This window comes from Cheilinus undulatus, linkage group 3 (assembly GCF_018320785.1).
Source record: "Cheilinus undulatus linkage group 3, ASM1832078v1, whole genome shotgun sequence".
NCBI classification, from domain to species: Eukaryota; Metazoa; Chordata; class Actinopteri; order Labriformes; family Labridae; genus Cheilinus; species Cheilinus undulatus.
The window spans coordinates 24,007,732-24,033,641 of NC_054867.1; the positions used below are offsets into that span (position 1 = coordinate 24,007,732).

The 25,910-nt window shown below is 38.6% G+C and overlaps 3 protein-coding genes across 4 annotated transcripts; 2 read left to right on the top strand and 1 right to left on the bottom strand.

Annotated features, from left to right (window-relative positions):
* The first annotated feature begins 367 nt into the window (after positions 1 to 367).
* On the top strand, positions 368 to 4,029 carry cdab (cytidine deaminase b). Its single transcript, XM_041816889.1, has 4 exons — positions 368 to 622; positions 1,410 to 1,521; positions 3,451 to 3,508; positions 3,641 to 4,029. Exons 1-4 carry the CDS (start codon positions 436 to 438, stop codon positions 3,779 to 3,781), a joined length of 498 nt encoding a protein of 165 aa, XP_041672823.1. The 5' UTR covers positions 368 to 435; the 3' UTR covers positions 3,782 to 4,029.
* Positions 4,030 to 6,107: 2,078 nt separating this feature from the next.
* dnajc16l (DnaJ (Hsp40) homolog, subfamily C, member 16 like) lies at positions 6,108 to 21,881 on the bottom strand. 2 transcript variants are annotated; one of them, XM_041816855.1, is made up of 16 exons: positions 21,795 to 21,881; positions 20,420 to 20,685; positions 20,192 to 20,258; positions 19,881 to 20,026; positions 18,590 to 18,765; positions 14,527 to 14,711; positions 12,962 to 13,066; positions 12,437 to 12,595; positions 12,163 to 12,293; positions 11,750 to 11,927; positions 11,337 to 11,519; positions 11,168 to 11,244; positions 10,985 to 11,065; positions 10,745 to 10,834; positions 9,651 to 9,821; positions 6,108 to 8,099 (listed from the first exon to the last, which is right to left on the bottom strand). In XM_041816855.1, exons 2-16 carry the CDS (start codon positions 20,614 to 20,616, stop codon positions 7,613 to 7,615), a joined length of 2,433 nt encoding a protein of 810 aa, XP_041672789.1. In that variant the 5' UTR covers positions 20,617 to 20,685; positions 21,795 to 21,881; the 3' UTR covers positions 6,108 to 7,612. The 2 variants fall into 2 exon arrangements, with proteins under 2 accessions (XP_041672789.1, XP_041672799.1); XM_041816865.1 differs by lacking the exon at positions 21,795 to 21,881 and having other exon boundaries at positions 6,108 to 7,496; positions 7,597 to 8,099; positions 20,420 to 20,817.
* On the top strand, positions 21,785 to 25,767 carry b3galt6 (UDP-Gal:betaGal beta 1,3-galactosyltransferase polypeptide 6). Its single transcript, XM_041816876.1, has 2 exons — positions 21,785 to 21,911; positions 22,377 to 25,767. Exon 2 carries the CDS (start codon positions 22,387 to 22,389, stop codon positions 23,404 to 23,406), a length of 1,020 nt encoding a protein of 339 aa, XP_041672810.1. The 5' UTR covers positions 21,785 to 21,911; positions 22,377 to 22,386; the 3' UTR covers positions 23,407 to 25,767.
* The last annotated feature ends 143 nt before the right edge of the window (positions 25,768 to 25,910 follow it).

Below are 25,910 nucleotides of genomic sequence, written 5' to 3' on the forward strand. Positions count from 1 at the left end.
ACCAGTTTGCATTTTTTTTTTTTTAATTAATTGAGCTTATTATTGTAGGTCTGACAGTCTCCTCCTCATCTCTTGGACTCACAGAGTAGACAGACTTGACACTAAGGGCATCTTTACCCAAACTGTCCTGTCTATAAATCCTCTGTAATAAACTGTATTAAACTCTGTAGATCATAAACAACTAGCCAGACTAGCAACCGGTCAGACCCTCCCACCCTTGAATCATCATGTCCGCACAAAAAAAAAAAAAAAAACAGCAACAGCAGAGCAGCTGCCTTAAGTTTCCATATGACAGCATGTTGACATCCCTGCCAGTGATTGGCTGTGACAGCTCCCTCTCCACCTCCTCTCACCCACTCCCTTTAACATTTAAAACAGAGTCACAAAAGATGCATTCACTGACTCACAAATAGCCACACAAAGCCAGCAGCAGGTATGGAGTGCTTAATGTTTAACGGTGAGATGATTCATGTTAAGGAGCACGGCTCTAGACACTTGTCCTCGGACGTGGTGAAGGAGCTCATCCAGCGGTCTCAGGAAGCCAAGAAGCAAGCCTACTGTCCATACAGCAAGTTCAGAGTGGGAGCTGCTCTACTGACCCATGACAACTGTGTGTTTACAGGTAAGAAACAGGTGAAAAAGTACCTCTTGGCAAGTTTAATATAGTACATGTTTGGCTTGAGTTTTAACATGAATGTTTAGGATCAACATGTTAACAAAATTAGTGCATATCTGCTCATTTCATTGTAAAGTTTTTAACAAAACTGCATTTCTTTCAGTTTATTGATTTCCAAATACTCACCCATCAAGCATTAGTACAATAGAAGCAGAATTCAGTGGTTTGTAGCTTGTTTGAGCAAGTCTGCCCCGTGAGCATTTTCTGGAAATGATTATAAAAATTTAAAGAATGAGGAAGTTTTAAGGAAGTTGAACATTACCTTAACTGCAATTTCATTTTGATACATCAAAATAGAGTCAAAGTACAAGTTTCATTATTATATGGCCTACCTTACCAAGATAATTCTGCATCATCCTTAGAGGTGTAAAAATCATCAAATTTGACAGGAACAACAAATAAAAACATTCTCATGAACTAAGGAGGCCTTGTGTTGTTGCATCATCAGGGCTGTTTGCCCAGACAGGGTTGTCAAATCACTGTCAACAGTCAAAAAAAGACTCAACTCTCCTGCCCATTGCTGAACTCAGCAAAGCTCACAGGTCACAGGTCCCTGGGGGGCAAATAGCTGGCAAACAGCTGTGAGAGTAATGACCCACTGAGTAACTATTTGACCAGGACTGAAGTAAATAGACAGCTCGTTCACTGCCCATCCCTCCCCTCTCCCTTGATGTTCCTGTTTAAGTTAAGTGTATCAACCTCACCCATAATTGCCATAATGTTTCTCTTACAGGGTGCAATGTGGAGAACGCTTGTTACAACCTAGGAGTGTGTGCTGAAAGAAATGCTATCTCAAAGGCAGTGTCAGAAGGCTACAGAAGCTTCAAGGCTATTGCAATTGCAAGGTAACTGCCACTTTTAAGTGAATCAGACAGTTAAACAGAAAGAAATCATTTTCTGTTATTGCACAAGCCTACAGTCATCTCTCCTGCGTGTTAAAACCAGGACTCACTGTACTTGTGTTCTCATTGTTTTTGTACGTCACCAAACTTATCAAACATGCCCCCCTTACATAAGACCAGACACATGTCAGGATTACGTAAAATGTTTGGTCAAATGTTGACCTACAGGTGAAGCAAGACAGAGTTGGAAATGAGTCTTTGTGAAGCAGATTCCACATACTGCATCTTCAGGAAAAGCCTTTATACAGAAAATAGAGATATGGTAGAAGAAGTCTCAGAACACTTTTAAAATATTGTAATCAAGATTGGGTCTGTGTCAGGAGAACATTATGAATAATTGTAGAGGTATTAAAAAACATATTGTTATTCCTCATTTGAAATTCAATACCTGTGCTTGCAATATCCCTCCTGAAACCAAATTAAACACATTTTTACAGAAATTTCAAACAGCTACCAAAGTCAGTGAAATTCTTAATTTTGAATGCTGTACCAAGGCCTGTTTGTCATATAGTCACCATGACAGGCACAATATGTTTTTGTTGCCATGGAATAATGGAATGTTAAATCAAAGACTGCAATTCATTTTGAATCATGGAGATTTTTTAAAAATATTTTATCAAAAACTGAAGTTTATTTACTGAGTACAAAACCTTTCACTGATGACTTTTAAACAATGAGGAAGAAAAGCTGCTAAAAAAAGCATTCTTGGTTAACCCTACCAGCAATCCCATCATACTTTGTAGCAGGCAGTGCATATAAGGAAGCCCACTTTTAGCAGCTTTTCTCTGTCGATACGTGAAATAAATCCTGCTACAAAAGCTGTTGATTAAAGGGGACATATTTTACCCTTTTAAGACAAGTTTGTATTGGTCTCAGAGGTCCCCAAACCATGCCTGTGAAGTGTGTTGCTGAAAAACACCCCAGTATTGCATTTTTGCATGCCTATAAACCCCTCTGACTTGAGGGGATTGTGGACAGGCCAGGGGCCCATATTTTTGATAGAAAATCCTGAAAAGTGATTTTTTCATAATATGTCCCTTTTAATGTTTGTAAATAAACACTTTTGAGTGCAGTTTTTTGGTTTATCACAGTCCTCAATTAAAAAAAACAAACAAACAAACAAAAAAAAAACAATTAAGCAGGCTAAGCAGCGCTTCTCTTCTTCCACCTCTTATCTTTTGTTATTGTTTTGAATGAGTGCCCCCTGGTGGCAGGATTTATACACTGTGCATTTCAGTGGCATCAACAAATCTTATTGTAGCAGAGCTTGAGCTTCATCTGGCTGCATCAAAATTGTGCAAAACCACTGCTTTCTTACATGACGTTATATTTTTATTTGTAGGGATAAATTTGGGCATTTATCATGTGCTAATTGCAAATGCTCATATTGTGATCACAATGAAACAGCTGTTAATTTGACCCAGACTTAAACTGTTGTCAATGCAAACACCAAACTAAGGTTACAACTTGATGTCCAACTTAAATTTCTCTAAACACCAGCTGCATGTATCTGAATGTTTTTTGAATCCAGGTAAAATAAAAATAGCTCTTTAATCCAGGTTAAACCGATTAAATTAAAAAGTTTGTTCGTTATATCATCACACAGAAGAAAAGCTATGTGCTCCCCTGCCTAATCCACCCCTCTCTCCTACTCTTTCCATCTCTATGTGATGTAACACAGTTTCTTAAAGGTAGCATGTGCAAAACACAAAACTTAAAGTAAAAGTTGTGCACAATAAGAATTGTAATACTTTATAAATTACTAGTATTTTTCAACTGTGGCTCTTTCAGTATTTGAAATACTACTTGGCAATAATCAGTGACTAATTCTAAAAGCTCTTACTTTGTTTTTACTTCCTGCTTCCCCTGCAGTGACCTGAACGACCAGTTCATCTCCCCATGTGGTGGCTGCAGGCAGTTCATGAGAGAGGTATGGTCCTGTAGTTTACTTTTTCATGATCAAAAATCTGAATTTAAGCTGAATATTAAGATAACAGCTCTTAAGAACACAAGTGCACAGTTATTTACTGTTTTGCCTTTTATTTCTGGGTTTCCTTCTCAGTTTGGGTCAAACTGGACTGTGTACCTGTCCAAACCTGATGGCTCATACCTGAAGATGACTGTGAACGAGTTGCTGCCTCTTTCCTTTGGCCCTGAGGATCTGTCCATGAAGAAAGTGATTGACATTCCCAACGAGTACTGAGCCTGGACTTTAATGAAACAAATACAAGTGTTTGGTATTTGACCCTTATGACTAGTTTTGTGTTCAGTGGTGCTCAAAGTGTTTTTGGCAGTTTTATTTATGGTAAATATTTGTTTCTGTATGAAATGTTGATTGCAACTGTGTCCTATATTCACAATTTACTGTGTACTCATTGAAGCTTTTCACACCATTTAGGCTATTGTTGTAGACTTAAAATTTCACTATCATTAAAAACGTTTACCTACTTACATTTATTGAATGCTTTATTATTTGGACTTGTAAGTTAACAAAACATCAAAAATTTAAATGAATCACTAAAAAAAATTGGGTTATAAACCTTAGATAACAAAAGGAGTAAAAAGAAAGAAGAAAAATCATTTATATAGAAGATTTTTAGAGTTAAAAGGCAAAAGACAAGTGCAACAAATGTCAAAACAAACTGTTATGGTTTAAAGAAGACACAATGAAGAATACTATAGTGATTTACTCTGTAAAAATAAGGGCAACAAATGCTACGTGGGGAATAATTAACAGTGTGAACTTCTACTAAAAGCTATGTTTAAGAAATTTATGGCATAAATAAGTTCAATCAATTCTTTGTAAATGTTGGCACTTGTCTTGCAATGAATATTTCCTAAATAAAAGATGATAAGGCAGGTGATACCACAATTAGGGACTAATACTACTAGTAGTCTTTTTCTTGGTATGGTTAAAAAGGAAGAAATACTTAACATTGTAAAAAATTGCTACAGCTAATGACCAACTGATTGTGAGGGCATGGATATGATATAATAAAAGAATTTAAATGTTATTGAGCCATTTTTGTAATTTACCGTACTTATCAGGAGTTTCCTGATCTGATGAAAACAGCTAAAGCAGTACTGCTTTATAACAATGGTGACAAACACGTTTTTTTCCAACTAGTATCCTTGTTGCCACAATTTCCAAAAATATTAGAGAAATTATTCATTGCCAGGTTGGACAAATTTCAAGAAAGGCATAATACTTTAAGTAGCAGTCAATATGGATTAGGAAAAACCACTCCACAGTGTAGTACTTAGGGAACTAACTGAGAAATATCCACTGGAGGGAATAAAAAACCCACATAATTTAATAAGTGTTTTTGTTGATCAAAAGAAAGCATTTAACACCACAGATCATACCGTTCTTCTTGAAAAACTTAGCAAATACAGCATAAGAGTTGTGGCACTCCAATGGATTTCATGTTATTTAAAACACAGAAAAGTTTGTTCAGATAAATGAAACAAGATCAGAAGCATACAGTTTAAATTGTGGTGTGCCTCAGGGGTCGATCCTTGAACCTTAACATTTAATTTTGTATGTTAATGATATTGCTAAAATGTTTCCATATTTGTCAAGCGTATTCTATTTCTATTCTATTTGCTATGGTTAAAAAATAACTCAAAATGGAAACAGTAATTTGATGTAAATAAATTATCAGTGAATCTTTATAAAAACAAACTTTATAAAAGTATAAATGATTAACCTAGAGGGTATTGAAATTCACTGAGAAGTAAACTAAATTATTTGTTATTATAATTGATGAAATACTAAGCTGGAAATCGCATACAGATCACTTCAAGGTGAAAATATAAAAATAGCCCTGTTACACAAAGGGAAGGATTCATCAGATAATAAAGCATTGCATGTCTTACATAGCTTATTTTTTGTTTATATCTGACCTACTGTGTTGAACATTTTCTCATTCAATCTTTATTTTACAAAAAAAAGCTTCAAGAATTATCAGTAGAAGTCAATATAGGGATCCATCAAACCTGTTTTTTTATTCAGTAAAAACTGTTAATGAAATAATTGACTTCAGTATTCTGCAAATTATGTTTAACACTCCTAAGAACTTATTGCCAGCCAACATCCAGCAGAGATTTGGAAAAAAAAGAGAAAGTGACTATAACTTAAAAGGAACAGAGATCTTTTAAAAAACAAGATTCAGAACCAAACTGATGTGTTTCTTTGGAATCAGTTTATGGAACAATCTTGACGGAAAAACCGTCGTGGTGACAGATCTTGACTTTATGATTTGGTGTAATATTAATTCTAGCTTATGAACTGCTTGCAGGATATGAGCAGTTGTTTTGGTCTTCAGCTTGTTTGTTTTATGTCAGATTTTTAACCATGTATGTATATGATTTGTTGATCAATGTTTTGTGAAAACAGGGCAGATATTATAAGATTATTATTCTTTCTCCTCCTTTTCATTCAGAATGAAGATTTAATGCTGGATATGAATTGTTTTATTGAATGAAATAAACATATATATAAAAAATAATAAAAATGACAAATATTTAAGCAGGTTGCAAGTTTTAATAAATTATATGTTTTAAAAGAAGTTTCTTTAATAGGTTACACTTCATTTCATACAATTTCATGTTCACATAATAAAAGTTCAAAGGACATGAAATCTAAATTATTTAGAGTTACAGTGTACTGCAAATATGACTCATTGTTAAGCAGCAAATTATTCAATCACAAAGTGAAAGTAAAAGGAGAAGACAAAAGGAATCACACATTTGCTGCAAATGCAGATTCTCTTTAAATTTATTAGTTTACTTATTCCATGCATTCAAGTTCTCAAAAATCTAAAGGGGAAGTCTAAAAATGGCCAATTCAATACAGTAGCATTTGTTGCTGCTCCCTGATTCAAACAAACAATAACTCAAAAACTAGTGATATCAAAGGCAGCTTTAAACTCACACATTGCTCACATACTTAAACCAAAAAAGCAGCAAAAGTGGCAACTTGTTTCAAGAAGTATAATCAGTTTCTTACTAAGCAATTCTTAAAACCATATTAATGTTATCTGATTATTGCAACTTTCAGTGCCACTCAATTCTCTGCTCTCTGCTCTCATATCTGGAATCAAAAAATGTTGTGTGATAATAAATGACCAATATCCAAGACCAACAAAAGGCTTCCACAAATTAAAAAAAAAACCAGTGTGTTTAAATAATTTATGAATTAAGTCAGTGCATCAGGCTCAGTTTCCATGCCTGTTTTTGGACTAAGTAGAAATCTGATCAAAAACCAAATCAGAAATCTGACATGCTGCCAGAAGTCAGAGTAAAGAGCTTTTAACTGTAAAAATGTTTTCAGGCTTAAAGGTAATGTGAGGAAATTTGGTGTTAAAAGACTCAACTACAGAAATAAAAAGCTTGCACCTGGTCTTTCCTGTATGACCTCACTTTATATATGAATAGAGACAAGAAATAAAAGAAGGGAAATCTACTGTAAGTTGAATCTCTAATGCACACATACAGTCCACACACTGCAAAGCACAGCCAATGTCTGTCCCTTGATGCTTCTGAATGTTTGTGGGCTATACACAGCGGCAGTAAAGAACACTTGAGCAGTGAGGTGATCTATCTGCAGCTTGTTAACAGCACTTACCACCTGCCTGTGTGTGTGAGAAAACTGGGCGTGCATGTGTGGAGGAGGAGAAGCTACTTTGTTGTTTTCCTCCTTCTGTCTTTGTGCAGCAGTCATATTTCAGCTCAAATGCTGCCTTTGCTTGTTGATGCATTCACTGCAGCTCTTAACATGCACAAAACTGCATTTTAAAGGTTTGGTAGAACAAAACTCTAAGCCGTTGATTTCTATCTGCTCCACGCTCTGTGACACATAAATAAAATGACATTCTGTAAACAGGTTTAAACTGTTCAGTGCAGCAGCCGCCTACCTGTGCAAAAGAGAACATAAATAATCATTTCCTTACTGTACTTTTTTGCTAAAGGACTTAATCAGGAGGTGAGACCACATACGGCTTCTTCCATTTGTACCTCTGTTAGTAAGACCTCAGCTCTCTGCAGAAAAGTTGTTTGTAGTTTCATCCAGTATGGGCCATGCAGGCACCTGTAGTCTGGGCAGTGTCCCCTCCATTAGCCTCTCCATCCACAGTCCCAGCCTATCCAGCTTGTGGTGAACCTCGATGCTCGTGGCCCTGCTGGAGCCTCTCTTCCCTCCAGCCCCATTGTCCCTGGAATGGGACCGGGACCTAGAGTGGGAGCTGGATCTGGACCTTGACCTAGATTGTCTCCTGCTGTCAGAGGAGAACGAGGTCTCGGATAAAGAGTCGTGGGGATCATCCCCTGTGAAGACAGGTTTAAAGAGGCAGAAGTATTTCTTGTGGCCATTGAGAGCCAGAACATGGCCGGAGTAGTCTGACGACTCCTCGTAATCATCACGGCCCTGGTCCTGAGCAGCAAGGGATGAGCGAAGGAGCGATGGCATCCAGTGTTGGTGTTTATCAGCGTTGAGGAAGGAAAAGTGCAGGTTATGAGTCCTGTAGAGGTAAAGTTGTCATGATATCAGAATTTTGATTTTCAATATAGTGATTTCAGTCCTGCAAATTAGAGAGGGTCATCTAAAACATACCAAAATTATAGTTGCTTACTATGATGAAAGGCCAAATGGACATTTTCATTAAAAAAAAAAACAAAAAAAACAAAAAAAAAAAACAAATGTATACCTTAATTTAAAAAATTGCTCCAGATTATTATTAATAATCCATGAGAAGTCTGTGGTGCATTCTGGCATACCTTTAATTTCTTGAAGCCTACAGTCAAAAGTCTGCATGTAAGGACTTAGACAAAAAATTTGTGACATTGCTGCCTGTCTCCTCTGCTTACTATCCGTCTGCAGCAGACACTTATGGTAAAGTAAGACTCTTTATAAGATGCTAAATAAAAGGAATTATTAAAATAGATTAACCAACTGGTGAAGAAAATGGTCAAACATGTAGACAGAGCAGAGCAGAGACATAAATGGCAGAGAGAAGCAGCACTTTAGCATGTTTGTGTGGAGCTGTCGTTGTGTCTATAGTCTAACGGCTGTGAAATAATCAGAAAATGTCTCTGCATCTTGCTAGTTGATCCCCCATGCTCTCATTCTCTCTCACTCTACTTGCAGCAGCCTTGGGTCAGAAATAAGTCTACGTTTTTCGTATATATATTTTTTGATACTAAGGAGCATAAAAAAGACAGATATTGTATCATTTAAGATGGTATATATAGTACATAGAGGTAGAGAGGTTTAACCCTTTAGAGTTCCTTTACTATCTAATGAGTTTGTTCCTAAGAACAAAAATTTCAGCTTCCCAAAAACTGCTGTTCAGTAATATATATTAATATTGTTCCCCTTTAAATAATACAACTTCAGCCTGAAATAAACATATAAATATAAATTACATTTTGGGGATTTTAACCCATTTTTTTAATCGAAAATAAATAAATAAATAATAATTTCCATCAAAACATTTCAGGAAGTATATCACACAACTCGGACGCTTTTAAAAGAGCTACATCACAAAAACTAAAATAAAATATACAGACACAGTTACCCCACATCAGTAACAACACACACTTATCATTTCAGATGCAAGTGAAAGTAAAAGTGTGAAATTTTGCGGCATGCTTTGAATGGAGAAAAGTTAGTGCCATCTAGTGGAAAAGTGTAAAAAGTGAAAGCTCTAAATGCTCCAAAATTAAATCTTAACATAAAGGAATGTAGTAGAGTTTATGTTCAGATAAATGTGGGATCAAAAATGGCATTTTCAAGGGTTTTTAATGGGACATTTTGTCCTTAGGAATAAATGTGTCCGTTTTTGTGTAGTTTAGCCCTTTTGGGCTAATCTAAGGAACTGAGACAACAATTCTAGCATTCTTTAGAAATTAATCCTTTGGCAAATTTGAGCTTTATTCATTCAACACAGCCTAAATGGCTTTAAAATGAAAAAAAGGGTGAATGGCACAAAACGTGGATCTCTAAAGGGTTATAGATTATCAAGTGTGCATAAAAAAGAAGACAGAAGCTTTAATGTAGCATTGGCACTTACCCAGAGAAAGAGAAAACCTCCTTTGCAAATTTCCTAAGCAGGGCTGTCTTGGAGGCGTTGGTGAGAACCAGAACAACGTTGATGTGTCCTGGCCTTAGTTTGACCAAATTGCTGGTATATGTGAGATCTGTCAGCTCTGTCACTTCTACAAAGTCTTTCTTAGGAGCACGGCTGTATGGACCAGTGAGAGAGATAGAGGGAGAGAAACTTAGATTACATTTTTATGGATTGCGAAGTTTATCCCTGACTTCTTACAATTTAGTTCTGTCAAGAGTGGATTGCTGTAGGGGTTTTTAAAACACTCTGCTAATAGCTTGGGCTAATTTTCTTTGTGGATAATTCAGTTAAAAGAATTTTTTTGGAGCACGTTAATTATTGCTGTGTGCTCAAATTAACATAGCTCCTTAAGTGTACACACAAGGCTGCATAACTCTGTCGTATTGCCTTGCAGTGTATCCCTCAATAATATCTCAATTCAAAATTTTGTTTAAAAAACATATAAAGCAAAAACAATGCTTGGGATGAGTAATTATACTAAATTTAGCTGAGACTTTCACTGGACAACTGATACTTCATGCATACAACAGCGCAGAGGAAAAGCAAAGAAAAGCTGTGATGGTTTACCAAGCTGTAAACCTCACCCTCACAGAAAACAGTATGCATCAGCAAGATGTAGATTAATACTGACAGTTTGCCATGTGTCTGTTTTCTGCCATACCTTGCACAGATTTGTTTCCTCTCCATAAATCACACTTTAGGCTGAATTCATTAACACTATACTGCTGAGTCATGTTTGGTTTCTAATAGGGAGAATTCTTGTGAGGCTGCTTTGACAACTCAAGGACGTCCTTCAAATAGAACAAACCACTAACTCTCCATAGTCCTGCCAGTTGCATAGACAGCCACTTTTGAAAAATTAGTTTCAACAACATATCATTCAATGTTTGTTCATTCAAGGAGTCTGTATAAGGATTAAAACATTCTTCTGGTGCTCACATTAAACTGTTTTTTTTTTTTTGCTTTTCTCAGCAAGGTATGTTGCTGAAACCTTTAGGCCAAAATATGTTGCCCACATCTTGATCAAAATACTTTACCTTGTTGTACTGGCTCTGCTTGAAGCATCCTCCTCAGTTTGTGGTTGCTCCTTTGGCTTGGATTTCCGTGGTTTGCTTTCACCAGGCTCACTGAAAAAGCATCACAAATAGAGGATTTATGACACATTATGACACCCATAACTATGACTGTTGTAAAAATCTAATCTGAAGTAGAAAATGTAAACTACCATTACGAATTTACAAGACAGATAAGACTAAAATAGGCAGCATTGTTCCTACCTGAAGGCCTGAATAATGACTGTGCCAAAAAGGATGAAGAGGGCAGAGAAGATCAATGACAGGATGGGCATCATCTCTCGCCTAGAGGAGAGGAATGTTATAATAAAACATGTGAGGAAGGTGCATATCAGATGATAGCAATACTTAGAACAATACTACGAAAACTGGGCATTGATGTCTTACCAGTTTGAGTAGAGGAGGTCATCATATACTTGAAGGATGTAATCATAGGCAGCATTCATCCACTGAATTATAAACATCTGGAAGGTTTAGAATAAAAAGGAAACAATCACATTGAAGGCATGTTTCATCCACAGTCCAGAGAGGAAGTGAGTGTGTCAGTGTAACTTACTGGAGCCATCTCGTTGTTCAGTTCAGGCAGGGTGGCGTCTGAGGTCAGGTAGGTAGGGTCTTTCTGAAGGAGCTCTAGCTGTTCGTGTAGACGGTATTTATCTTCTTCACTGCCGTTCCAGCCACCACTCACAGAGCGGTAAAGAACCCTGCCAGCCTGGCTTCGCCTCTCCAGAATCACAACCTGTAAGCGGAGTTAAAAGTCACTTTACAGTAAAGAGAGAATGTGCAGAGGGCATATTGGTAATCTGACACATATCAGACTCAGTATGTTCTGGTCTGGAGATAAAAGATTTCCTCACGCTGTCCTTGTTGGATATCTATACATGGAAAATTCTATCCCTGCCTTTCCACTGTTGCCTTATGCATTTAAAGAGGCATATTAGTGAGGTTGTGTGTGGTATCATTACTGGCCTGAGGTGAGAAAGCAGCCTGATTGTGGAGCAGAGCCTGACAGAGAGGCTGCTGGAGTCGCTGGTAGACATATGCAAACCGCAGCACCTCTTTACTGTTAGCTGTTGCAAAGTCCAGGAAGGCCTTATTGCCTGAGAGAAAGGCTTGGTCTTCCCCTGTGATCAGAAGCACACAGTACCTGCAAACAGATCACATCACAAAACACTCCAGCTTTTTAGAGATCACAAGATATCAGTTCAAATCATGGGAACTTTGTCTTGCTTGTGTCCTTTCTTCTTATAACAAATTCAGTGGAAAAGAAATGCAGTGGAGAGACAATAAAGACACATTATCTTATTACACAAGAGTTCAATTTCAGTGAGATATTTATAGCAGGACCAGAGGCCAGGATTCTGCTTGTAAAAATGTCTTACTTCCTCCGACGATGAAACTGTTTAATAGGACAGAGCTCGTCAAACAGCTGCTGGTTGACCAGCCGCGGCACCTGCAGGAACTTGTTGTTAGAGACAAACTCATCCATGATCTGTCGCTTCATCCCTCTGGCCTGAGAGGAGAGAAAAAAAGGTGCAAAATATTTCAGCAGTTTTTCCAAAAACTTGAAATGTTTCACTGTCAGAAAAAAATTATAAAGACTTAATTAATAAAGACTTCAACAACGATTCATACTACAAGCAGTTATAGATGTACCTGGATGATGTCGACTGGCCTCTCTGTATCCTCCTTAAAGAGCAGCATGGTGGGGGCGTATGTGTTTATGTTGAACTGACGCAGCATTCGAGTGTTATGCATTTCACCCTGATCCACATAGCCGAAGCGGACATATTCTCTGAAGGCAAACGCTGTTAACTGGAGAGCGAAGGTGGGCAGGTGATATTCTTGAAAAGACATTTTTATCTACACAGCTTATGCACTTTTATGCTACTCAAAACCTCATACATTAAGTCTAGTGTTTCCCACACAGACAGCTGGGCTGCCTGGATGTACTCACAGCTGCTTAAATATCAAGCCAAACTTTTTGTGAGGATGGCATGAGTGTGTGTGGGACAAGATGCTGTAAGAGGAAAAGTTTGGGTGTGTCTGTGTGGTAGTCTAGCATGCATGCATGGGAATGTAATAATAGAATGAAGCAGAAGTAAGATGTGCAATTCAAAGTTGTACATATATGAAACAAATACATAAAATAATGGAATAACAAAATGTCTTTAAACTTACTTTGTACATTAGAGGGGCAGAAGGGACTTGGTCAAACAAGAGAATACTTGGCTTATTTTCAGCATGCCAGTTATCCAGAAAAGTCAGATAGTTGTTGTCAGTGACCTGAAGAAAACAAAAGAACATAGTTAAACTAGGGCTGCAAGCCTGCAAGCAGCACTAAATGGGCCCTTGCACCTTGGTGCATAACAGAGTTTGGTGCACAATAGGTTTTTGTCACAGCCAACATTAAATAAGAGCACACAGTACAATGGACCAAAATATGTCTCAAAGATATAAGGTGATCTTAGCAACAGGTGACCTTTTGAAATATACTGTATTTTCTCTAATGTGCAAAAGATGTTTTATAAAGTCACACGGATTTTATATCAAAATAAAAATATTTTGACTGACACTGAACACTGTACCAAATTTCAAAATTCTAGGTCAAACATGGAGTGGGGGCTGAGCTTTTAAAATCTGTAGGGGGCGCTATTGAGCCTGTTGGTCACACACGCCAGCTAAACCGATATCATTCTCACAAGGATTTTACTACCAAATTTCATGGCTGTAAATGTATGTTAAGCACCTGAACAAAACTACTTCCTGTTTCATGGCAAACAAAAAATGTTGCTTTTGACCTGTCAGACCATGGTTAATGTCTTGGCATGCCCCCTGGGCCATTTTTTAGCATGATTTGGGCAACCACTTTGGAACTGTGGTGTAAAATTCACAGACAGTGACTTCCAGTTGCCAGAGGGTGGTGCTGTGCAATTTATCAAAATTTTCAGTATGAATGTGTTCAGGCCCAGACAGTTATCAAGCACATGAAATTTGTCTAAGATACAATGCGCTTTGCCAGAGTTATGACTGTTTAAAAATTCATTGCAAGACACAACAGGAACATTTTTGGTTTTGACCCCACTGAGGCCAAGCCCTCTGACAAAAAGTAACAGATCTTTGCACAGTGTTGAATCATCTATTTGGGACCCTCCTGACACAAATTTCATATTAATATCTTGAAATGGCTTGAAACTGTGGTTTGTGCTGTTAGTCATGGTATTTTTGCCACCACTAGGAGGCGCTATGATGTCTAAAATATGAATGCATTCACGTGTGGACCCCATATGTATGTTGAAAGTTTCAGTCAGATTGAACAATTCACAGCTGAGTAACAGGCTATTTCCTGTTTTAGGAAAAATATGCAAGTTTGAGGGCTCGCCATTGCCACAGACTAACACCCTCAGTTGAGTTCATCCTCAAAGGACCCCTGGATGTGGGAACAAAAAAACCCCACTTAATTTTATGCTTTGACTCAAAATGGTGGACTTCATGAAATCTACTGTGATGATAAGAGACTTTCTTGTGTGTCCCACAAAGCTGAAAATGAGTACAAAATTTAATATCAATAGGTAGAAGTGTCATGAGGGGCTGAGTTTAAGGCTTGTTTTTTGCACTTCACTCTTTGTCAACTGCGCTTGACAAATGATATCTTTAAATCTTATGAGGCCTTAAATTTAAGATCTGTAATTTCATGGGGAAAAAGATTACACAAATTTTTGTAGCAGTATAACAGCTGTACTTGCCTTTTCCACCAGTTTCTGAGGCAGCAGATCTTCTATGAACTGTCGCAGGTGTTCACGAACCACCGCTTGATGGAAGAAGGTCACCCTGCCGTTCACCAGCCCAATGATGGAGGGTGCACGGTGGGCTCCCAGCTGGTTGGCCAGGCGGCGCTCATATCCCAAATCCACAATGCCGATGCCAACACCTGGTGTAAGCATAAAAAATCAGTTACAGTAGTTAAAAACCCATGTATAACTAGAAAAGCACTCAAAGAGTACTGACCTCCGCCATCAACCCTATCTCCCAAATGTGAAGAACCCTTTAAAAAAATTCCTGGATTTGTCCCCATGCGCCCCCCACCACAGCAATCGCCAAGTACTCCCTCCCCGATGGGGTGGAAACACAGTGAGGTAAAGCATTGGCTTCACTATGGGTGGACTGTCATGGTGGAAGAATTGCCTGCCGGTGCCAACAGATGCACTGACAGTCTCACCCATGGTCTCACTGGACGACTGGAAGTCATGGTAGAGGGTGAATATTCCTCTATTCCTCCCAGCATTGTGAGTATTCTCGCTACAGTTCGCTGTCTTTCTCTCTGTTATGCTCCGACTCGTCTCCTCAACCGGGCGTGCACCTTTCAAACTCTATAAACTCCAAAACTCTGAACAGAAACACACCCACAAATGCTGCTGGGATTGAAGTTACTCATGTCTGTCATCTCCTGGTGTAAAGTGGTAACAGCGTAGACCTCTGCCATTAGCCCTATCTCCCAAAGAATCCTTTAAAAAATTCCTGGATCTAGATGGTGAACCGGATCAGTCCCAAAATCTAATCAGTTCTTCCTTATGTCATTTCTGACATTTCCTGAAATTTTCATCAAAATCTGTCCATAACCTCTTGAGTTATGTTGCTAACAAAAAAAATAACAAACCCACCCGATCACATAACCTTCTTGGCGGAGGTAATTAGAAGTTTACATGTCTATCTGTTGTTCATATTTTACAAGATACTTACATTTGCATTATGTACCATCTGAATCCAAATCAATTTAAAATATATATTCTTAACACTAGACTGGCATCATTGTTAGAACGTTACAATGCCATTTAGCAAACCAAAGCAACATACACCTGAGAGCAAAGACCTAGACAGGAGAAAACAAGATCAGTAAGTGCCACGAGGTGTTCAAGTCCAATCTGATGAAGGCGCTGCTATGCTAAGGGTAATTCATTCCACCATCGAGGGAAACAGAAGAAAAGATTCAAGCTATGGGGCTTTTCCACTATGACTTTTGGTCAGCCTGAGCCAAATTTGTTGATTTACTTTTCCAACACCAGTTTTTCCACACATGGATGCACCAAGAATGGTCCTGTTCTGGTGCAGGAGCTAGTGACCTAAAGGCCCTGATGTGATGAAAGTACCCATTGTCTTTTGCTGGCCAAGTGGAGTGGGCAAGAGACCTGTAGACCTGTATGAGGGATTCCAGGTAAACAGGGGCAGTTTTAGTTACTGCTTTGTAAGCAATGATTAGAAGTTTGACTTTGACGTGAGCAGTTACTGGAAGCCAATGTAGAGAGATGAACAATGGAGTGACATGCTCTATTGGGTTGGTCTGCACGTAGCTGATCTTGACTGAATAACATTTTTGCTGCATTTCTGCTATAGATGCAATAAAATAGGATAATGTTTTGAAGCAAGTCCTGTCTTTCACCAAACAACCACTTGAAAGTATCAGCTTTAAAATGAGTGGGGGGCTGTCTAGTGAATGGGCTCATAAATGATGCACAAATCTGCTTTTAGAGTTCAGCAGAGGCGTATGCGTCAATATAGTGATAAATTTAAGCACCAGAGCCAAGCCTACATGATATTAAGAGGCCTTCAGTTGTTCTTATTTTTGTCAGTTATAAAAGAGGTGTTCAATAAACTACACAGAGCAATAGAATCAACCAGCTGTGTATTAATCTGGACTTTGGTTTATTGTGGTTCAATGCAAAGCCATTACTGAGCATGGTCTCAGTAATGAATGAACTAATGACATAATAATAATAATAATAATAATAATAATAATAATAATAATAATAATTAACCTCACCAACAAGATGGACTATCGTACATATCCATGGCATGAGATGTATTTCATATCAACTTGGGTACCAGTTCAAATATTCATAATCTTTCAAAGTTTAGTAAACCACATAAAACAATCTCAACAGGCAGTCATGTGAAAACATGATTCTTCACTATCAGTGAAGCTAGATATTAAATTGCACTCTTTTTTGGAGAGGAGAAAAACATCTTTTCCACCAAGAAAAGCTTTTAGTGCAATTCTAATAAAGTGATAATGTCCATACCCAATAAAACTACCACTATAGATAACCTGGCACGCCAGATGGATTTGTTTCACACATCCATCGGGAAAACCACCCACAGACAGCGTTTGGGAAAGGGCAGAGCCTTTGAAAAAACTCGGAGGGTGATTGGATGAATGTTCTGTCTGTCACATCTTTATGGGCAAATCAGGGCAAAAAAACACGTGACGTAGCCACTACCGAGCTGCGTGCCTGCACCCCTACCAAAGAGTAAACTCCATAGAGAACTGCATAACGCCACGAACCATGGCAACTCTAGACATGATGTCAGTACACGACTTTTGTTATTTTTGAGAAGAAAACAACTCAATGCTGTTCATTGTTCTTCTTTTAACGAAAAATGTCATCAAGTTCTAGTAAAACTGGCACTTTAGCAGCATCCACACTAATGTCTTCCACCACAGTTGCACCAGCCTCTTGTCGCTGGTTGCTTATGTCACGACTCTGAAAGTACTGCCCCCAACGCTGATTGATCCTGTCACTTTCTAACCGGGCCCAAATGGTTCAGGCAGGAGCTTTGCAAGATGGATTCGCCAGTGAGAAACACAGAAATGGGGGTATCTATCTGCTTTGCAAGGTTACACTGTATATGCATCCATAATAATCTCATCACTGCCCACCATTGTTTACAGCCTTGCTTGCAGAACAACTAAATTATGCCCTTTGCTACCACCTCATTCTTCTCAAATGAAGCTGATTGGTCAAATCATTTTCTGACATTATGGATCCGCCCAATGACAGACAGGAAATCTGGCCAATCCATCAGTTTAAATGAATCCATCACTTAAATTAGGAGAATTTCAAAAAGTCATTTTGTGCCTTTCATTTGGACTGACCGGGGGTTGTGCTTGGGTGGTGGAGTGCCAAGATGAAGCACTGAAATCTGTGTTTTGATTTGGCCGGATGTTTTGGAATTTAGTACTCATCTCGAGCAGCATACCTGGACCTGCATACCAGAACATGCAGGCTGGCATATTCCTAATCAGTTTGCAGGACTGAAAAGGAAACCACTTTCATCAGGTTCTCAACAACTGCATACAAAAAAAAAGAAAGTTCATGTCAACAAGATGGGTTGGACAAGTGTATTTAACGGTCCCCCTATAAGGTCATAATGTGTCAGACTTTTTATTGTATGTGCTTGTTGTGGTTTTCAGCCCCAAGGCAGCTAAACTGCTGATTTAAACTAAGGCTTCAAATTCAAATGCAATATATTTCTATACTTTTTTTCTAAACACATTCAGCTTAGCTATAGAAAGCTTAATGTATGACCAACTCCTGTGATACATCCTGATGACTAACAAAAGGTCCACTGGGTTACATAAATATGCAGGATATTTCTCGAGGGTCAACCACTTGGTTATGACAGACCAAGGATGAGATTAAACCAATGGGGCACTTGTAACTGCAGTTGTACTTTGCAAAATTAACTCAACAACTTTAAATTTACCCCCAGTGCCAGCACTTTGTTACACAATGCTCTCTCCCTCCCTTGGCTTTAATCGGTGTTCCAAGAAACCAAAATAACAAATAAACCCTGATGAATAATTAAAGAAATGACTTTTTGTAAAGCCTCTTAACACTAAGAATGACATTTAACAGCCTGCAGCGGAGCAGACATCAACCTCAACCCTGTTATGATGCTTTAAGGAAAACCAGCTCTGACTCTGTGAGTGTGTGGGTGTACACCCATGGGTGTCTAAAGAGAGCAGATTACCCAGAGGCTCCAGCTCCAGCACTGTCTCCTTCCACACAGGCTCTATATGGATGCATGCGAAGCACCACTCAGAGGTCACTTTGATGAGGTACGGCCTCTTGTGGCTGTCTGGTAGGACATCGCTGTTAAACTGTGCATGGTGAAGCAGGTACTTGCTGTCTGCAAAGTCCCTGGACCTGGAAGATGAGGATTGGAAACAAGATAGTGAGCCTTTTTATAGAAAAAACCCACAGGGTGCTGTGCTTCTAGGCCATGACCTCAGAGGAAAACTGTCAGTAATTTCTGTTCATCCTTTCTACATCTTGTGGCACATTGTTGCACCATTTAGACTTTCAATCTATCAAAGTATTGAATTAAATAGTTCCTTTTCTTAGAATTGTGATGATGTCTAAAAATTGGATTATAAGAAAAAAATGGCTTGATTCTGAGCAAATCAAATCAGGATCTGATTATTACGCTTCAATAATTTTGGGATTTTTCAATAAGCTAGAGTCTTTGAAGACAAATACTTACACTAATACTAATTTACAAGAGGAAAAACTGCATTTATTGCCTTTAAATTGCTATCAGATTGGCTAATAAGATACATAGACTTTGAGATTTAAGTCCACTAAACATGACTGAAGACTAAGAATAGGACAATGATTGCTTGCAACCACAAATCTTCCATCTACATCAGTCATCTTTCTATGTATTTATTGATCTTCATAACAAAAAAGCAAAGACAAACAAGGAGCCTTAAGTATACTAATAACTTTTGATCAAGGTTGCCAAAATACCAAAATTTTAAATTTGGATATACTTGTAAAGATGAAAGATATTGGTACTTTTCTTTCAATAGGTCCTCTGCATCCTATATGTGGAACAATCCTCTTTTTGATTGCCAAAATTGTAAGCAAACTCCTGCACACTGTCAGGGTTGCACCAATATGTTTGCAGCAACATATTTGTGCAATGTAGACATGACTGTCTGTCTCTTGCTGCTATAAATATTGGGTTAAAACATAAGTGGAGATCTACAGCTGAAACTGCAGATTATACAAAGAAAACTATTAAGTTAACAGAGATGTTATTGTTTCAAAACATGTGGTGTGAAGAAGTAGTGAAAACCTGACAACCAACCAGTGGACTGGACGAGGTAAAATGCTGAGATATAAATAATTATGAATAAGCATATGGGGGCATACAGGGAAAAAAAAGAAGAAATCTTGGCAAACTCAGTTTGGTCCATAGTCTGCTGGTACTGATTCTGCCCACAATGAAGGACAAAACAAATCTGACCATGTAGTACCTGGGGAAATGGAAAAAGGACTCATCAAAATAGAAGCTGTTGTGGAAGCCACGGAAACCATGATGCTGTGACTGCCCAAAGGGCTGGTTTTCATCCATCTGTCCATAACGGTCAAAGTTGGACCTCCGTTCCTCATTGGACAGAATCTGTAAGAGGAAACAGGGACGATCTTGTTATTATGATTGTAGAGAGTATATAAAACAGAAAAGAAAACTAAAAAGTGAGCCACGAAGAAAGCTGTTTTTTCAAGAGTTTCATGAGTTGTTTGTTTGACATATAGAACCTGGCATGCTATGAGTCATGACACCTACCTCATATGATTTGGAAATCTTTATGAACATGTCCTCAGCTTTGGGGTCCTTGTTCTTGTCTGGGTGCCTAAGAGTCCATACAGGACAAAAGAAAATCAGAGGTTGAGAGAGTGGTCTGCTCAGCGTTTACATTAGATATATTAAAATGCACAGATATTCAATGAATAGGCCCATCTCCTACTTCAAAGATGTGACAACATATGGGGGGACATACTGTCAATCACTCACCATTCCTTTGCGAGGTTCTTGTAAGCCTTTTTGATTTCTGCTTGACTCGCACTCCTGCTGACACCCAACATTTTGTAGGGGTCAAATTCGGAGGATGTTTTTACAACCTGCACAGTCAAAATTAACAGAAAAACTGCAAGAATTGCTGGACATATCCGAGGATGTCGGCTGGTCCTGCTAACCGTCATCGCTTCCATCTGTCCTCCTCGTCCAACGTCTGTGACAGTTACAGGAGCTTCCCGGTCAGATAACGTTACAAAAGCAGTCTGTAACACACAGATATATTAAACCAGTAGGCTACATGTTCGGGTCGCTTCACGGCTTCAGTTTTAAGCTAATTACAAACGACATACTGGCAGTTTACTACGATGAGGCCATTATTTTTTCAGCTAACGCATTTCGTCAGTCTCTTTAGCGAAATGAAAGGTTAAACTTCCGCAAATTTACTTCAAAATAAAGTATCTGTTAACCATTTCAAATCTCGAGATACGTGAATTTCACCATGTATTTTCTCTTTATATAAAAAGGTATGATCGTATTTAGTTGTAATCGTATGGTAGTATGAAATGTAAACACATGCAGCAGATACATGCAAAGTACATAGATTTCTGAGCTTTCATGTAATCCGCCAATTCACAATGCGAAAACGAAGCTGTACTATTGCAACACACTATGCTGCCAGATAACGTAAATTAGATACGTTGGTGAGGTTTCGACAATTTCACAGTTAATAAAAACCTCTTGCTTCGGCTATTTCTGTGCTTTTATTCTGTGTCAAGGAAACGTAATATCTGGTTCTGTTGTGCTTATCTCCCCAAACTTGATTCTGCAACGCCACACGCAAAATGCGCATGCTCCAGGCAGCAGCTGCGCTCGAATCCTGATGCTGCTGTTACCTTAATATATTCCTCGCTTATGATATGTATTTTTCTTAAAGACCTATCCGAGTTAAATATTTATGATCAATATATATTATAATATATATTTGTATTTGATAAATTACCTTTCTTTTCGTTTGTTTCTTTACTACGTAGCAAAAATAAATAAATCAACAGAGGGCGTGAAGTTTGAAATATGATATGGTTATTGAAAATTCGTTTTAAAAATATATTGAGAAACAAAAACGTATTTTTTTTTTCTTTTTACTTTTTTCTCTCTGTTACGGCTTCAGTTCCGTTTCCGCTTTCGTCACAGCCATAAAGAACTGATTTGCTTTTTCTCAACGAGACAAAAAAGATGAATACGTCGATAACTTGCACTACTTGCCCGGCGAATTGCTTTACCTGCGTGATATATTTATCTTACTGATTTTGTTCTCCATTTTAAACCAATATGAACATCGTGGGCATGTTAGTATTCAGCGGAGTGAGCTTACCAAGTGCGCAGAAGGTCTTACTACGGTAGCTAGCGCTAGCCCTGCAAAGCTGCTGTCTGTGGCCCGCTGTGTGGCTGCCTGTATCACACACTGGACTGGTGCTGTGAATAAACAAAGGTAACTCATACGTATTTCTATTTATTACAGGAGTAAATGATGCGACGCACCTGCGTGTGCTGCTCAGGACTTGTTTGTTGATGGTATTATACTCTGCAAAACCTCACTACCAAACTTTAAAATAATGGGAATTTAAATAAATATGACTAAGAAAATGAACAAATTAACGCTGTCATTGCACTTAATTTACCGATTAGGTCATGAACGGTTGTTTAAATCTGTGACTATCCATACCAGCATCTTTAAACAACTACAAGCCAATATTTAGGGCTTTGTGGGTAATACAAAAGACTATATTTAATTTAGTTAACAATGAGAAGCACTAAGTAAAGTTTTATCCCTAATATGTCACACTTTGCTTGTTAACCCTGCATTTTCCCCTCCACGGTTTTCTGGATCATGCTTGTCAAAATGTTAGACTTCTTTGACTTATGTGCCATGATGTCTTTTTTTTTTTCTCTCCAGACTCATCGCCATGCATCTGGTACGTCTATTGTGCCGCCACAAGACAGCCCTTGTCATCGGCACTGTGTGCAGCTTTGCTGTCGTTCTGGTATTCTTGGCCAAATGTACCTCTGAAACTCTGAAACAGGGCCATCAGGATCCTCCAGGCCTTGCCCCTCGTGCAATTGCATTACAGTCCCATCAGGAACATCAGAATCCCCCCTCCCCATCCAAAGACTTTTCAGCAATGCTGGTGGTCCTCATCACAACTGGACCAAAATACACAGAGAGAAGGAGTATCATCCGCAGCACCTGGCTGGCTAAGCGGGACTCTGATGTCCTGGCCATGTTTGTGGTGGGAACTCAAGGGCTTCCCAGTGAGGACCTACAGAACCTGAACACAGAGCAGGGTCGACACAAGGACCTGCTCTTACTGCCTGATTTGCGAGACTCTTATGAGAATTTAACACTCAAGCTGCTGCACATGTACTCCTGGCTGGACCAGAACGTAGAGTTTAAGTTTGTCCTCAAAGCAGATGATGACACATTTGCTCGCTTGGACCTCCTGAAGGATGAGCTTAAGGGGAAAGAGCCCAGCCGGTTGTACTGGGGCTTTTTCTCAGGGCGGGGACGGGTGAAAACAGCTGGAAAATGGCGTGAAAGCTCATGGGAGCTCTGTGACTACTACCTTCCCTATGCACTGGGTGGGGGCTACATCCTCTCAGCGGACCTGGTGCATTATATTCACATAAACGTGGGTTACTTAAAAACCTGGCAGAGTGAGGATGTGTCACTGGGAGCCTGGCTGGCACCAGTGGATGTTCGGAGGACACATGACCCACGCTTTGACACAGAGTACAAATCGCGTGGTTGCAACAACAAATACTTGGTGACACATAAGCAGAGCTTGGAGGACATGTTAGAAAAACACCAGACTCTGCAGCGAGATGGCAGGCTCTGCAAAGAGGAAGTCAAGTTGCGATTGTCCTATATTTATGACTGGAGTGTCCCACCCTCACAGTGCTGCCAAAGGAAGGATGGCATTCCTTAAATATGTTCTTTAAATGAGATTAAAGGTGCCATCTGTTTAATGACAGACTTCGCTGAAAAAGTAAAAAGCAAAAATGGTCAGTCAAGTCTTCATAGAGATACTGTTAAAGTTTTGTAATGGACCCCAGACGTTAAAATATATGACTTGTAACTGCTGAAAATGTCATTTAAAATCTGGAAATACTTATTCTGATAGTGACAACAAACAATATGAATTTCACTACTATTTCTTGTTATATAAGGCCAGGCCATGCTCTGCCCTTCCTTTCAGCTAAAACTATTTTAGACCTTGTTTTTAATTATTTTAAGTTTCCATTTTCAATTTGAATCTGTTCACACAGAAGCTCTGTGTGGACATGTGTTCATATATCTTTTTTTCTACACTAGGTCAATTTTGTTTACTTTCTCAAGATCTTGATGTATGTACTGCAGGATTACAACACTGGTTGTCCAGCAGATTAATTTCAGTTGGTTGCTCTAAAACTGTGGAAATGAGCTGGGGAAATCATTGTTATCTCAAAATAAGGACATCGATATTTGAGATGTCAAAAAAATTGCTTGTAAATCAAGGAGTAAAATAAATTGTAGGGATGCAGATCTACTTAAAAGGGGCATATTTTACCCTTTTAAGACAAGTTTTTACTGGTCTCAGAGGTCCCCAAAACATGCCTGTGAAGTTTGTTGCAGTAAAAACACTCCAGTATTAGATTTTTGCATGTTTTTCATAAAAACTTTCTGTTACAGCCCTTCTCAGAACGAGCTGTTTCTGTGTCTGTGGCTTTAAATATTAATGAGCTATCTGACTCCCTGACCGCGCCCCTCTCAGGAGATGGATGTGGCTCTCCTGATCCTCTCAGCTGGCAGCTGAGAAAAATATCAGGATAGGAGGGCAGATCTTTCTTCCAAGCGAGGAGGGCCAACCACACCTGGAGGCAGTGCTAACTCCCCACATAACATCATGAGGGGAAATAATCTGAGATTGGCTCATTTTAGCACACATTTTCTGAAAGGTGGAGAAAGACGGGGAGGGTTTGAATTTTTCTGGTACGTGAGGGAACTGTGGACAGGCCAGGGGCACATATTTTTGTTAGAAAAGCCCCAAAAAGTGATTTTGCATAATATGTCCCCTTTTAGACATGTTTTGAGCCACACCTGGAAATGACTGTGACACTTCTTGTTTTTTGCTTTACGGAATTAAATAAGTCCCATGGAATCTTGAAAAATTGCTTGTGAAAATGAATTCAAGATGTGATTGTCAAAAAATCTATTTTTTAATGACTGTGCAGAGAACAGGTAATTTAACAGAGTTGTATCTTCAAGAGAATGTGATTCTAAACAGTATAAAACCTTCAGCAATGATGTCCAACTAGTTTTGCATCTTTGCCGTAGTGATAGAGAATTAGCTCAAGAAATTCCCCCTTAAGCCTTGTGTTGTACAGGTGAACTCCTTTGGCCTCGTTACGTGGACCCTTGTTGACGTGCTCCTTCAGTCATACTGGTGGCCTCATCTTCCCTGTCTGCACTTTTCCTGCTGTTCCTCTTACTAAATACTTTCCAAGACTATGAACTATGTTTTAAGGTTGTTTAATTGTAAAAGAGAATCCAGGGTAACACTGATGGGACATTTTTTTACACATTTATTGTGAAAGCAATTTTGTATTTTATTTATTGTTAATTTATTCTGCAGAAAATACAAACACACTGGTATTGATTTGGGACAGAAGCACGGTAGCTGCTGTTGCTGCTAGTGATTCAACTTCATATTTATAAACTGCTCCGGGGAAGAGAAATGTTTGCTTTTTCACTGTAAAACTTTGCCTTTACGGTACACAAGGCGTCATGTGTTTGAGAGTGCACTGAATGTGTAAGAGAAATGTCTGAATGTGGTTTATTCAACAGGCCTTCTTTTTCCTGATACTGGAGCGTATGTGAATAGTTTGATGGCTTTTACAGGCACCAGTGACTCTTACAGATGTGTTTTCTGAGATATGGTATTAAGATGTTTTGTGTTTTTTGTTTGCAGCTCTGCACAGATTCAGATGAACAAACAGCTGGCACTTTATCACTTTTTGAAAATAGAGCGTTAATTTCAAGGTCCATGGATATTCAATGTTGCATTTCTTTATCTTCCGCATGAACGTTTCCTCTGGATTTCAACAGCTGTGTCCAGCAATGTTTAAAGAGGTATGAAATGTTGGGAGCAAAAAAGAAAACTGTTACTTCTGCTCAGTTTTGTGAAGAACAGAATTGAGTTTTCACACCGTAACGGATTTGCAGATTTTTATTTGGTACAAGTCAAGTCTCAGTGTTTGTTTTCTGTAAATGGACTGTCTTCAATGTTTTATTAAAACCTATAAATGTATTGTTGTGACTCTTGATGTGAATTAGGTATCAAAGTCAGATGCACCCAGGTTATCAAATTAGAAACAGAATTGTTTCCAAGGATTGATGCAAACAAAGCAGGGGCCTGAAATATTTCTCTTAAAGTTTGTCTGACACGTTTTG